At 39.6% G+C, this 15,868-nt stretch overlaps 1 protein-coding gene across 1 annotated transcript; it reads right to left on the bottom strand.

The window, feature by feature from the left end:
* Nucleotides 1–192: 192 nt before the first annotated feature.
* LOC104090901 (pentatricopeptide repeat-containing protein At2g02750) lies at nt 193–3,455 on the bottom strand. The gene has a single exon (XM_009596097.3). The coding sequence runs from the start codon at nt 3,299–3,301 to the stop codon at nt 1,445–1,447; it is 1,857 nt and encodes a 618-aa protein (XP_009594392.1). The 5' UTR covers nt 3,302–3,455; the 3' UTR covers nt 193–1,444.
* Nucleotides 3,456–15,868: the final 12,413 nt, after the last annotated feature.

The following is a 15,868-nucleotide window of genomic DNA, read 5'->3' as shown; positions in this document are numbered from 1 at the left end:
ATCCATGACTGTTCCCCTGCGGATCATGGCCTTACCACTCAATCCCTGATGGCCGGCGGGGGATTCGACATTGACGCTAGAGGCTCTACCCCCACCCACCAGCCCTTTATGGCGTTAGCTGGCCTACAAAAGCATATCTTTGTGCTTAGATAATTTAATTCCAGCGGTTTGACACTGGAAAAAAAAAAAAGGAAGAAGAAAAATTCCAGCGGTTTGGCATATCAACAGAGATTCCCCTACTACTGGTGTTTACGTCCAACTGTTTGGAGCTTCAGTTTGCCTACAAACCTCTCAAGAATGAACATTAATGACTAGTTTGAGTACATCAAAAGTCTACAATTTTAGGAGAGAATTTATGATGAATTTAGAGTCATATGTCATCCTCTTGAGACACATGATAACCTACATAACGTGAGGTCCATCATAAGCTACTACGATTGGTCACCTTTCATTCCAGCAGCGCGGATGCTTCCATGTTGAGTGGCTTTCTAGTGCAATCAAAATATTGTCTGCAAAGCACCTGTGATCAGAACAGTATACCATTCCTTAAGAACTTCACAGCTAAAATTGGGCATAAAGCCAGTTCTTGAAGGATGCAAAAGGATTTGGTTTTGACTGCATTTCTGCTTATTCCACATCTAGCTTGGCCACCTTTCCTGTCCCCCAAGGGGGTCAGCTATTCTTAGCTACTGATAAGCTACTATTATCTTGAGATAATAGAAAATGTTGATGCCAATTTCAAAGTTTTCCACCTCTGCACCAGGTTATTGGTTTCCAAAGTGACAGACTGATTCAATAAATATCCAGGCAAATGAGAACAAAATTGGACGCTTTCCAGAATCAGTAGAGTTGCAATTACAAGAGAGGCTTTCTCACGGATGAACTAAACACAACACTTGCAGTTAAGAGACAACTCGGGTGGTTAATCTAGACAACAAAAGTCAGAAAATAGTGACCACAGTAAATCACATTCAAACTAATACTCAACGTCACAATGATTTGACCTTTATCGTATAAGCTTATAGATGTTTCCTGTTACTTTTTGTATTGCTATTTGCCCATCCTAATTGAAGGAAGCTGACTGGGAAAGGACTTCACAAACAATTGCTTCGGCAACACATGGTGCCATGAAGGTCGTCACACAAATAACACAGTAGCTTGATCCAACTCTTCGTACTGCCTTGCTTCCAAGTCAGTTCACAGGATCTGTGACAAGTGGCAAGGTTATTCAAGTATTTGTGTGATTGCACTTAGTGATCTCATCTCTTGCTTCATCTTTGAACCACCAACTTCTTTGACATTCGATTTTGGATTTTCTTGAACAAGGAATGTTGGGGCAGTGATGCAAGTCAAAAATAAGAGCGAGACCCATGTCATGCACATCAGGCATAAGATCCAACAGTAGTCTGTTTGACCAGTTTTAACATGTAAAAGATGTTCCTTTTTATGTCACTCCTACAGAACTGTAGCCTGGTAGTTTTTCGAGTCCCCTTTCATTGATTGTTTCTCTGATTCGTTCAGCATCGCCCCATTTTCCTTGTCTAGCATAAAGGTTGGATAAAATTACAAAGGGAACAGGGTTTTCTGGCTCCAATTCTGAGAGCTTTTTGGTCATTTCTTCTCCCATCTTGGCATTAGAGTAGTGCTCAGAAGCTGCTAATAAAGAAGCAAAAACAGATGCCGAAGGTTTGGGAATGAGCTGTAATAGTTCTCTAGCTTCATCCAGCTGACCAGACCGAGCAAGTAGATCAACCATAATATTAAGTTGCTTTAGAGTTGGGGTTAAGCCCAAATCTGTGATCATCAAATTAAAAACTTGCCATGCTTTCTCTAGTTTACCAACGTGGCTGCACACAGACAAAATGCAATTCAGAGTAGCTGAATTTGGTTGTACTTTCTCCTTTAGCATCAGAGAGAACATTTCAAAAGCAGCTTCACCTTCTCCATTCCTTCCATACCCTGAAATCATCACATTCCACACAGCTGGATCATCATATTTTACTTCCAACTTATCAAAAACCTTACGTGCCAAAGAAAATTGCCCACATTTCATGTACATATCAATAATTGCGGTGACAACAAATTCATCTATGGATTTTCCTGCCCTAAGAATATATCCGTGAATCTCCTGGCCACAAAAGAGTGAGGATAGAGACGAGCACGCCGTCAGAAGACTAGTAATAGATTTCATACTGGGAATGACACCAGCAGAAAGCATTTTTCTGAAGAACATAAAAGCTTCAGCCTCTTTTTGCAGCAGAGAAAACCCAATGATCATTGAATTCCATGTAGCTGAATCTGGTTTCAATCCTTCCAATTCTAATTCCACGAAAAGCTCAACAGCTTTCTCTGTTTGCTCATTCAACATCATTCCAGTAATCATCGAATTCCACGTTATCAAGTTCCTGTTGCCACCCATCTCTTTGAACATTTCATATGCACATAACCAAAAAGCGCATTTCGAATACATGTCTACAAGTGCAGTTCCAACCATTGTATGAGATTGTAACTCGACTTTCACAATAAACGCATGGACTTGCCTACCAAACTTCAAATTCTTAAGATTAGCAGTAGCAGAAAGAACAGATATTAAAGTCACTGCATTCGGTTCTTCGTCTAGTGACTTTTTCATCTCCTTAAACACACTCAGGACCACTTCATCCACCCCATTTTGCAACAGCCCAGAAATAAAAGCATTGTAGCACACAACATTCTTATTTTGAACCAATTCAAACAACCTCGTAGCAGAAACACAATCAGCACAATTCAAATACATAGTCAAAAGCGAAGTAGCTGCATATATGTCCATTTCCACACCAATCTTTATAGCCCAGCAATGCATTTGAACGCCATGATTACTATTCACACATCCTGATAAAATACTAGCTATAGTAACCGAATCCGGCTTAAACTGTAAACTACTAAATAACATCCCAAACATCCGAAAAGCTTCAAAATGATACCCGTTTTGGGAAAACCCAGAAATGGTAGCGTTTACTGAAGCAATATTTGGTTGAGGAATTTCGTCGAACATCTTTAAGGCACTGTCCACTAAGGTGAGTTTCATGTACATATCAGTAAGAGATGTGGCTGCGTATACATCTGTGCCGAATCCGTATTTAATCAAATGGGTATGGAGTATTTTGCCTTGTGGAATAGCCTTTAGCTTGGCGCAGGCATTGAAGAGACAGGGGAAGGTGAATTTGGTGGGAACAAAAGAAGAAGAGTGGAGCTGGGAATACAAGTTAATGGCTTCTTTGTAGAGTCCATTGGCTACCAATTTTGTTATTTGATTCTTCATGGATTGCTCCCTTCATAGTAAGCATTAGAAACTGAACCAATACTCTCTCTTTCGGGTCCGTCTTTGTCAGAGAGATTTGACTCGTGTTGCACTCTCTGTCAGGAAGGATCTTTTATGCGTGGGCCCGGTCGGGCAGATCCGCATATGTAAATGTTGAGTCCGGAACCAAAGTGTGGTTCTTTTGGATTCAAACGATAAAAATATATGAAAAAAAAAAAATGATTACTATTTTATATTTAGCGCGTTTATTCACCGGGTTATACCTTAACGACACGTTTGTCTGTTAAGGTATAACCCGGTAAATAAACGCGTTATATTTGAACTTTGCTGCCCCACCAATAATTCAACTGCACTTTAGTGACCCCCCAATTCATATGGGTATAGTGCATGGAGTATACGTGTTACATATATAATGTCTATTATGCATGCGCTATACATCAAATAATTGTATCCACAAACTCTTTTTTTCTTATTTAAAGAGTTTTAGAATTTGGTAAAAATCCATTCAGGATCCTTCACATCTTCCAAAATATTTGTTCGTTAAGTTATTTTGCATTTTGTCATAATGTCCGAAGAGCGAAAAATTAGGGTTTCATTATATTGGGGGGTGAGGCCTGGGGGGAGGATGAGGTTGTGGTGGAGAATAACTTAGTACGCTATAGTTGTTCTCCACAGTGTCATGTTAAGTTGCCACTTACAACGGAGTACGATAGATTGTTATTGTTGTTATGTAAAAAAATGAGTGTGAGCAAACGTTCGGTTAATATTAAAGTAACCGGAAGATATCCGTATTTTGTTACTCCGCAAGAGGTTGCTTGTTATGCTAAGTTTAACATCGAAGACGATGAAACTCTGACAGATTTTTTGAGGACTACAAATGAATACCGGGAACTTTTTGTGATAAAAATGTTGGAAATGTATGTCAAGGCAGAAGACGTTCGCAATAATGAGGTTCCGCAAAATAGGGATATCCCTCAATCATCGGGTGGTTTTTTTGGCAGTTTTATCCGAACAGGTTGCGGGTGAAAGAGTTTGGCCAGATCTAAACTTATCTCCACGGACGAATGAGGAGCGAGGACATAATTAATCCCCAAGTTTACATAATCCACAAGCCGAGTGATAAACTTCAAATTTCCTTTGCGTTACGCTGTTTATTTTTATGTATTGAATTTGTATTAACACTCATATATTCCACAAGGGGGTACCGGCCAGATATGAATTTTACAAGTTATGAACCAACAGACAGTTCGAATATGCCTAGTTTTGGTGTGTTGGATCATGGTAGTCCATCCGGGAGTCATCAACAACAGGATAGTATGCATCATGGGATATCAACACATTTTGATTTGTAAGTTAAGTGATAAAGTTTTTATGTAAAAGTTTGGATGAATTTGAGAAACTTATTATTTTATTGGTTGTGCAGTGAAAACGAGCAACTTGAAGGTCCTGTCCTTACTCAATTGCCCGAAGACGACATATTTAATTGGAATTTGACAGATGCGCAGAGTCAGGAAGATGCTAGTGATTATGACAACAATGCTGATGAGTCTGGAGATGACACACCCTTCCCTGATGAGGGTGATGATGATGAGGATGAGAATGAAGAACCTGATTTGACGAGAGAGCATGCTCCACCTCCTATTAGACCAAGAGTATACGAGTCCCATGTGCCGTTTCATTCAAGGGTGATTCCCTACCTTGATCGGTTGCCAAGTATGCCGGATGTGTATGCCCTCACAAGGGATCTTGATGAAATTCGGACAGTAGTGTGGGATGAATCTATAACAACAGTGTTGTCAAAGGGCATGCTTTTTGCTGATAAAGCGCGCCTAAGCAAGGCAGTGCGAATGTACAACATAAAAGAGTGTCGTGAGATCGTGGTTCATGAGTCATTTTCGGAAGTATACAAGGTTATTTGTCGTATATGGTTTCAAGGTTGTAATTAGATGTTGCGTGCGATAAAGTTGAAAATAAATATGTGGATTATAGGGAAATACATTGGCATCCACACTTGTGAAATGGATACATTAAGTGAGAATCATTTTAACTTGAATGTTGACTTGATTTCTCTTGTCTTGATTCCACATATTGAAGCGTCCATAAGGTACAAGATCAAAGAGTGTATAACATCTGTCCACCAGGTATATGGATATACCATTACCAAAAGAAAGGCATTTCTCGGGCGTAAACGTACGTTTTAAATTATTTATGGTGACTAGGATAAGTCCTTTGCCGCTCTACCCAGGTACATGGATGCATTGCAACACTTTAACCCCGGGACTGTTGTTGGATGGAAGCTTGAGCAGAGTCCGAGAATACCAGAATACATATTCAGGTATGTGTTCTGGGCATTTAAACCAGCCATTGATGGTTTTGTGCATTGTCGGCCGGTAATATCCATAGACGGCACTCATGTCTATGGAAAGTATTATATTAAATTGTTGATCGACGTTGTAGTAGATGCTAATGGTAGTATATTTCCCCTAGCATTTACTATTTGTGCCAATGAAAGCCAAGAGATGTGGACATTGTTTTTAAACCACTTGAAGGAGCACATTGTCAAACAACGTTAAGGTATTTGTCTAACATCTGATCGGCATGGCGGTATTTTAAGTTCTGTACATAATTTGCGTGCACGGCAAGAACGGTGTGCCTACCACTGTTACTGTGTTAGGCACTTGAAGGCCAACTTCCAGAGGGCTTATCCATGATTTAATGTGGATGGCTTCAACAGATCACCAAGAGTGTAAATTCGGGAGGCGAATGGAATTGATTAGGAAGAAAGATCCAGAAGCCTATCGTTATGCGACATGAGCTTGACAAGTGGACTTTGCATAAGGATGGTGGTAAAAGAAGGGGAAATTCTTACTACATGTGTCAGAGTCTTTCAACGGGTTGTTGAAGTCTGCACGTAGATTGCCTGTCATTGCCATGGTGCGGATGTCATTCAAGAAGATGGCAGAGAGGTTTGTTGAAAGATCTAGAGGTGCATCGTCATTGATGGAAAGGGTTGTTGAATTTATGCCACAACCAATGAAACGATTTGAGAAATATAGGAAGCGAGCACAGTGGCATTCATTTTTGCAGTATTGCAGCGAGCGAAATATTTTTGAAGTTCGCACTGGTCTGTATCACAAATGCGGGAATAATACACACACTGTCAATGAAGCCAGAAGATTATGTTCATGTGGAAAATGGTCAATCTATCACTTTCCATGCTCACATGCAAAATTTATGAAATACAATTATGTTTTCAATGGGGTTAAATCTAATTAATATTTAGCATTAAAGATTCAATACAACAATTTAACATACACCCCAAGAAATAAATAGCAATTTTTATTAGCCATTATCGTCACTGTCTGGCACTATTTCATTGTCACTGTCTTTATCTTCTTCGTCAACATCTTGTATGCACCCTTCCAGACCGAGGGCATCGTAATCTAGGCCGAGTTGACACATATTTCTCATATTTCATCGCTATCATCAATAATACCACATGCTTGATTTCTACAACAATATGGGACTCCTACGCCCAATGTCTGTGATATAAACATAGGTAGTCTCTCCCACTCGACAACTATTGGGAAAGCAGGATAATCATTGTCTCTATGCAATGTTAAATTTTATAATTAATCCCAATACTGATCCTCCTTCCCTTCCAGGTAGTTAAGATCATCCATTGCATGATTAACGGCTAGTGCCTTTTCCATCTCTAGAATCTCCTTCATCAAATGCTGAATCACTTTTGGTTCATCTTTATGTGTGTTTGTTTGGAAGGTTGCAGACAGTGCTTGTGGTAAAACAAGCCCATGCCCATGACATAGTACTTCATAATCACATCGTTTTGAGTAAAGGGGAACCCATTGTAGTTTTTCGCCCCAAATTCGCATAACTTCAGGCTTTGTAGAATGCGCTTCACCCTCAATAATGTGCCCTGCAACTTTGAGATCGGTGTGTATATTGATAGGCTTATTTTCCAAGGGACATAGAACACCATACCACTTATCATCAACCAAATCTGTATAGCAACCTAGCATATTCTTTTCAAGGTAGGGATCGATTGTGTTATGACATATTCCATGTGGATCTTTTAAACTACCTTCACCTTTTTGCCTCTTCTTAAACCACTTATTAAATGTTAGTGGCATTTCTGAAATGGATGTTGTGATGATGGTTCTTCAAATGGTCTTTGAATACTGATCTCTTGGTTCAACTTAAGAAGAACTAAACTGCACGAACTTGTATATTAAACGTAGCGCCTCACCAATATGCGCTATGTGTATTGTCATATCGACCTGAAAAAGCTGAACCCACTTGTACCCTAGCGAATCACTATCACGCGAAACACAACAGCTCACCAATATGCGCTATGTGTATTGTCATGTCGACCTGAAAAAGTTGACGATCTGAAAAAGCTGTCGACTTGAAAAAGCTGGACCCACTTGTACCCTAAAGAATCATTATCACGTGAAATATAGAACCTCACCAATATGCGTTATGTAACCTAAAATCACTCTTAGCTGCCTATAAAAACCTCACGCATTTTAGTTATTAGTTGCCTTGTAACAAAACGAATAGAAAAACTTTCCATTAATTTTTCATTTTCGAGCATTACATGATTGGACGCAATGACGTACCAAGGTGTTACTGTGGCAAATGTGCGATTTTGAAGCCATGTTGGTCAAATTGCAATCTGGGGCACAGACGTTGGATGTGTAAACAAGTTGTAAGTTATTATTTTTGGAAAAAATGTTTGTTAATAGTTTTTATATAACACGTTAATTAATAGTCTTGTGTTATCATCCCATTGGTAGGACAAAAATCAATGTGGTTTTGAAGAATGGTATGATGAACCCATTAACCAAGAATACTACAAATCATGTTTGCTAAACATTTGGAATCTGACTGGTGAATACGAACTTCAGATCTTGAAACTACAAGAACAACTTGCGGCAGTGAAGGAGAAACTAAAAGAGGCAGAAGAAGAAAAAAATAGGTTGGAAGAGAAATTTAAGTGGTTGAAGCATAGAATAATGGGCGATAGACAAACACATGGATGCATTTAGTGTAGTATTTTATTTTTATGTTGTACATGTCATGTATTATCTTTAATTGGTAACGAATTTAAATTTATGTTAAGTTGTCGTTTTTTTGTGTTCTAGTGTTAAACTAATATATAACCCGAGAAATAAAAACATATGCGCAAATTATGTAAAACATAAATAATGTTGCTATTATATATTTAATGTCATATATACAACTAATAATACATATCAATGAGTCCCACATCGTGTATGCTTTAAAGCATTGGCTGGCCTAAGGCGCATCCTATCCCGCCCGGCTATGCTATCAGGATCATCCTCATCACGTTGCCTCTTTATCGGAGGATGCGCTGCAGCATGATCATCAGTAAAGCTGGCAGACTCGGTAGCAGCGGCTGTTGGACCAACAGTAACCTACAGAATAATAATATATTTTAGTATATGAAATATAAAATACTAACATATGTGTTAGCAAAAAATATTTAATGGTCATACCATGGTCTCAGCGGGATCCTGAATAACATCATCCGTCTCCGGCAAGTCAGTATCGCATAATATGGTCTCCGTGACGGGCGATGACGAAATCTTTTAAAAAAATACTTTAGATACTACTGACTAATCAATGACATAAAAACAAATTGAAATAATAGTAATACAAACAAACCTGCATCTGAGTAGCGCCACAATGCTCTGTAGGAACATCGAGGTGCACTGGAGTAGATGAAGTATGTGAAAGATCCTCAGCATCCCTCGGCGATTAGCCATAACTCAGTCGTCGCCCACTATGCACCTCTCGTATAGGCCGATCAGCATTAACCGTCGATGGCTCTAGAGGAGCAGGAAAATACTGATCCCACTCCTGTCGCGTAATGGCCGTGCCCGCAATCAACAATGGAGCAGACGGAGTCACCTGCGAAGTCCCTAGCGACAGCTGAAGGCTGAATGACGGCATATCATGAGGAGCATCATGTGGCTCAGGGTGTTCACCCGGATGATCATATCTAAATATCCTCCATGGGTGCCTCAATACCCCCTTGCTCCCCGTCCTCGCCGATCACCATGACCTCGTGGGCCACCCCTTCCTCTCTGGCCATGCCTGCCACATCTACCACGTTCAGGATCTAATGGTGGCCCATGATGGTACTCCTCGGGCGGCACACACTACTAGAAATCCAGTAAAAACCGACCAACGTTGGTCGGTAATGGCCATAAATCGACCAAAACGTGACCATTTACGTGTGGACGGTATTTTTGTGGTCAGAAAGGAATACCGACCAAAGTTGGTCAGAAATTACCGACCAACTTTGGTCGGTCAATTAAATTCAAAAAAAAAATATTGCAAAAAAAAACCGACCAAAGTTGGTCGATATTTTAATTATGTAATAAAAAGATTCACTATCTGAGAATCGAACCGGGGTCTGTATTGTGGCAGGATACTATTCTACCACTAGACCATTGGTACATTTTGTTTTAAGACTGTCTTTTATTTGATTTAGACTCTTTAATTATATTTTCGCACGAAAATAACCGACCAAAGTTGGTCGGTTTTATTAAAAAGTAAATTTACCGACCAAAGTTGGTCGGTTTTTTTAAATGACCCGCCGAATTAACCGACCAATTTTGGTCGGTTTTTTTAATATTAATTTTTATTTATTTTAATTGAAAAGCCGACCAAAGTTGGTCGGTTTCTTGAAACATAAATTTTGCGGGACTCAAAAATAGTTTCCCACATTTTTGCGCCAAAGAAAACCGACCAAAGTTGGTCGGTTTCGTAAAAAAAAAATTAAAAAAAAATATTTTGAAAAATCGACCAACTTTGGTCGGTTTTTGCCAAATTTCTAGTAGTGACATAAGCAGCCTTGTCCTAAGCGCCCATCCTCTCAGGCACATCTTAATGTGTCGGCAACAAGATCAGTAACCTGACAACCATAACACGTGCAAAGCTATCGTTCCCTCGCCTGTATGCTGTAACATCTGCAGTGCCAACTGGTAGAACTGATGTAAGCCAATAACTTGCATAATATGTAAAATATTAATTACGGAAGAATAATGTAACATTATAAGTAAGTATAACAATTAACATACCAGTGCCTCATGCCTCCAGGTGTATGGAATGTACCGACCACCAGCGCGATGAATGGGATACCAGATGAGAAGTCGGGTAACGTTGCGATACCAACTCATATTGTCACGACCCAAACTAACCCTGTCGTGATGGCGCCTATCGTGGAACTAGGCAAGCCGACTCATTTCTAAAACAAATCGATATTTTCATTTCAAAGATAATTTCAAGGCTATATAACATAAAAACCTTCGTAAAGGAGTTCAAATCAATATAAAAGTGCGGAAAGAAAAGTCCGACATCGGGGTGTCACTAGTCATGAGCATCTACTATAATTTATCTGACAATATCGAGACTAACATAGTCTGGAAAATAGATAAATACAACTAAAGGAAGATAATAGGGAAAAGAGCAGGGCTGCGATCACCAGGCTGCTACCTTGCTATCCCCGGGAAAATCTGCAACCGGAATAGTCAACAACCGCTACCGTGTCTAGCTACACCTGGATCTGCACACATGGTGCAGGGAGTAACGTGAGTTCTTCAACTCAGTAAGTAACAACAATAAATAAAGACTAAGCAATAGTGACGAGAAATAAGCATATAAAGTTCATATCATGAAATCTTAGTAAAATACCACATGATTTTAAAATCAGGGTTTGAATCAAAACATCCCGTTTAAACCCAGTTCCAGTAAAATCATTTAAAGATATTTTTCAACAGTTTTCAAACAAAGACTCAATGCAAGGTAAGCAAAAATGATGAAATCATAAATAGCCCCTCGGACAAAACATCACTCATATGCAGCCCATCGGTCAAACCTCACAGTCACTCGTATATAGCCCCTCGGGCATACCTCACAATCACTCGTAAACAGCCCCTCTGGCATACCTCACCATCACTCATGCCTCCCATTCACTCAGCACTCGGCACTCAACACTCGACACTCGTACTCAGTAGGTACATGCGCTCACTGGGGGGTGTATAGACTCCGGAGGGGCTCCTTCAGCCCAAGCACTATATCAAGCCAAATCATGGTATAAATCACTCAGCCCCTCGGCCTATATCAAACATGTTGCGGCGTGCATCCCGATCCCAAAAATAACCTCACAAATCAGGCCCTCGGCCTCACTCAGTCATAAACCTCTCAAGCCACTCGGGGATTTTAGTAAAACCAGGGTTCTTAGCCCAAAACAATATTTATATGCATCAAAACAGAGTAATAAAAACTGAGTTATGCAGTAAACAGGTATAACCATGACAATATAGATTTTCAATCGAAAACAGTGAGAGGACAGTAAGAAAAGGCCCCTAAGGGTCCAAACAACACTGGCACAAGGCCCAAACATGACATTCAACCCAATTTACAGAAACTCATTTCTAAAACTCATAAGTATCATATAGTTTCAACAAAATATGCAATTTTACAGTTGCTACGGGACGGACCAAGTCACAATCCCCAACAATGCACGCCCACACGCCTGTCACCTAACATGTGCGTCACCTCCAAATAGTAAAATGATACGAAATCCAAGGTTTCATACCCTCAGAACTAGATTTACAATCTTTACTTATCTCAAACCGGTCAAATCTCTACCCCGTGATGCTCTTGCCTCTCGACACGGCCTCCAAATGCTCCAAATCTATTCATAATCAGTACAATACCATCAATATACGCTAATGGAATGAATTCTACAAGAAATACTACCAATTTAGACCAAAAATCCGAAATTGGCTCAAACCGCCCCCCGAGCACATGACTCGAAATCGGGTAAAAGTCACAAATTACGAACACCCATTCACTCATGAGTCCAACCATGCTAGTTTCACTTAAATCCGACTTTGAATTGATATTCAAATCCCAAAAATTCATTTTATGAAGTTTCTACAATTTTCCCCAAATTTCCACCTCAAAGTACTAATCAGATGATGAAATCATTGATATATTCATGTATATTAACCAAATTCGAGTTAGAATCACTTACCCCGATGAATTTCTTGAAAAACCCACGAAATATCGCCACAAACCAAGCTCCCTAAGTCCAAAATGTGAAATAATGCCCTAAACCCCATTTATATAGTGCACCCTCTGAACTCCCACTATGCGGTCCGCAAAATTCCAAGCGCGGTCGTGCCTCCCAGGTCCTGCAGTCGCGAAAAACTGGTGTGACCGCACTTTTTGGTGGCTGCACTGCAATTCTTTAGTATTTTGGCCATAACATTCTCGACAGATGTCCAAATGATGAGTTCTTTATCTTTTTGGCGACTAGACACATAGGGCTACAACTTTCAATTTTGAATTATCTCAAAATTACTTGTAGATCATAAGATATAGGCTTCCAAAGTCGGACCAGCGAATCTGCAGAACTTTTTCCCCGAGTGCGGCTGCGGCAGAATTATGCGGTCCGCGAAATTCTGCTAAGGTACGCGAAATTCTGCTGAGGTCCACGAAATTCAAAGCACCAGAACCATACCTGAGTTCCGAAAATGCCTGGACTCGCTCAAAACTAACCCCGAAACATACCCGAGGCCTCCGGAACCTCAACCAAAGGTACCATCAAGTCCTAAAATACCATACAAACTCAATCGAGCTCTCGAATCACATCAAACAATAACAAAAACATGAATCACACACCAATTCAAGCTTAATAGACTTGAAATCTCAAACTTCCACAAACGATGCCGAAACCTATCAAACCTCGTCCGAATAATCTCAAATTTTGCACATACGTCACAAATGACACTATGAATCTAATCCAACTCCCAAAATTCCATTCCGACTCCGATGTCAATTTTTTCACTGCCGATCGGAAATCACCAAATTTCCAATTTTGCCAATTCAAGCCTAATTCTACCACGGACCTCCAAATTACATTCCGGACACGCTCCTAAGTCCAAAATCACCTAACAGAGCTATCCAAACCCTAAAAATCCCAATCCGAGATCGGTTACTCATAAGTCAACATCCGGTTGACTTTTCCAACTTAACCTTCTAAATAAGAGACTGAGTGTCTCATTCCACTCCGAAACTACTCCGGACCCGAACCTACCAACCCGATATAACACAACACAGCTGAACAACACATAATAAAGCAGAAATGGGGGAAACAGGGGTATAACTCTCGGAACGACCGGTCGGTTCGTTACACATATACTCATGCTCGCCATCCATACGGTCAGGTGAAGGGTATGGCGGAATCAGGTCATACCTCTGGTCTCAAACCTCAATCTAGGCCTCTAGCCAGGCCATGTATCTCTAGTCAACCCTGGAACGATCATCTCACTGGTAATATGTCCCATGCCAAGTGGGCGGAATAGGTTCAAGCTGCGGGAGACCAAACTGGCGAAGGACTCGCTCGGTGGCATGATGCTCGACTATATTGAGACATATCAGTGGGACGAAAGAGCTCCACATAGCTCGACCGCAGGAGCAATAATCGGGCAAACCAGCTATGAGAGCGTCATTGTATGGCCTCCATAGGAACTATTTTAATAAATACAAGAATCATGAGTAAACACAATGCATATCAAGCCAGGCCAAGTAAACTTAAGTATATATGTACCTGCACGACTTCAAGTAAATCCAACAAATCCCTGTAATAAGGGAGATGATGTCGAGCCTCGACCTCATGTGCGTAGCCTCGCCTATCAACCCACTTCCAAGCTAAAGGGAGAAACGGTAGAGGTGGTGCATCCGAAGCGATCAGTGGTAGAAGTGGATGGAACTGCAGCAACCGCTCCTAGGCCCAAACCTAATATAGATTGTGGACGTAAAATTTAAGGTGGTTTTTTTACTATGTATGTTATAATCAAGAAAAGAATTGACTGTAGTTTCACTTACAGCAGTGGTAAAAATCCGACAACGTCTCTCTGGGTTCCCATGCAGGCCCGACATATCTGCCTATACAAGTAACCTAGAACAGCTGCACCCTAGCTGTAACCAGCTAAATCATCTAGCCGCTCTAGATGATGTAGAAATCTTAAGCTGATTAGGTTTTCTTGAAGTGTTCGGGAACAATGTACCACCAAATATCAGTAACATCAATAGTCTCATGTGCCGGTCGATATCCTCTGGCAATGAATCATCTGTAATCTTCGTATCCATCGCCACCAGATGCTGTCGAACGGGCGTCAGCTACAATCGACTGGCCCCATTCAATGCAGTCGGCTCTGCTGGCTGGAAACCGGTGAGCTGCTGCAACATATGAAGGTAATCCACTCCCCTATAGTCTCTAAGAGCATGCGGGTAAGCTACAGGTATATCATCAACAAGTAGCCCGAAAAGAACCTCCACGTCCTCAAGCGTGATGGTAGCCTCGCCGATGGGTAGATGAAATGTGTGCGTCTCCAATCTCCACCGCTCTATCATAGCCGTGATCAACGCTAGTCGAACTGCAATCGGCCGATCTCTATGATCCTGTAGAAACCTGTATCCTGAAGGCGTCTAACTATACATGTATGCAATGGGTGGTCCCTAATGAACTCTCATATATCGTCAACACGTCTGGGATGGAATGTCTGGGGACAGACAATGCCCATCCCAGATATGTGAAGACCTATGGTTGCCCTGTGGCAATAGTAGCTCTCAAGATGTAGGTCCCAGATGCACATGGGGAACCTCCATGACGATGTCTGTAAATTGAACAATATTAATTAAAATATTTTTCTGTTTAATTGTTTAACATCTTTAAATATATTGAAATATCTTTTATATTAATATTTAATTGATATTTTTTCTATATTATTACTTATGTTAATATATTTTCTATATTATTATTTTATATGTTAGTTTATTATATTATTTTATATGTTAGTTTATTATATTATTTTATATGTTAGTTTATTATTTTATATGTTAGTTTCTTACTCAGCTATTTTTGGGTATAATAGAATTAAATAATTAATTTTCATAACTATACATGATATAATTAATAAGTATTCATATAAAAATACTTAGTTTGACAAACTTTCTATATTGTTGTTTTTATGTTATTTTCTTACATATGTTGACTAAAATTCGAGAGAGTTTGTGTTTGAACTATTATTTTTTTCATATATTTTTGGGGTTAACAGATAATTAAATGATTAATTTTAATAACTACAAAGATAATTTAGTAATTATTCATATAACAGATACTTAGGTTAATAAATTTTCTATATTAATATTTTATATGTTAGTTTCCAACATTTTTCTATTAAAGTAACACTACTCTAAATGGCCATGAACAAAGTCAACTACCATAAGATAAAATTTATTATCAGTTTTACTACGCTAAAGGGCACTACATTACAATTTAGGGCACAACATAACACTAAAGGGCACTAAATAATAATAAAGTCACATATTAATATACGTACAACATTAAAATCACATATAACATTAATTATTCATAAAGTAATAATTTATCTTTATTACTAATTTCTTAGCACATAAATAATCTAATTCGGATAAAAATAACAA

This window comes from Nicotiana tomentosiformis, chromosome 4, assembly GCF_000390325.3.
Source record: "Nicotiana tomentosiformis chromosome 4, ASM39032v3, whole genome shotgun sequence".
NCBI lineage: Eukaryota > Viridiplantae > Streptophyta > Magnoliopsida > Solanales > Solanaceae > Nicotiana > Nicotiana tomentosiformis.
Note: the sequence above shows the minus strand (reverse complement) of the source record. Positions and strands in the feature narration are given on the sequence as shown.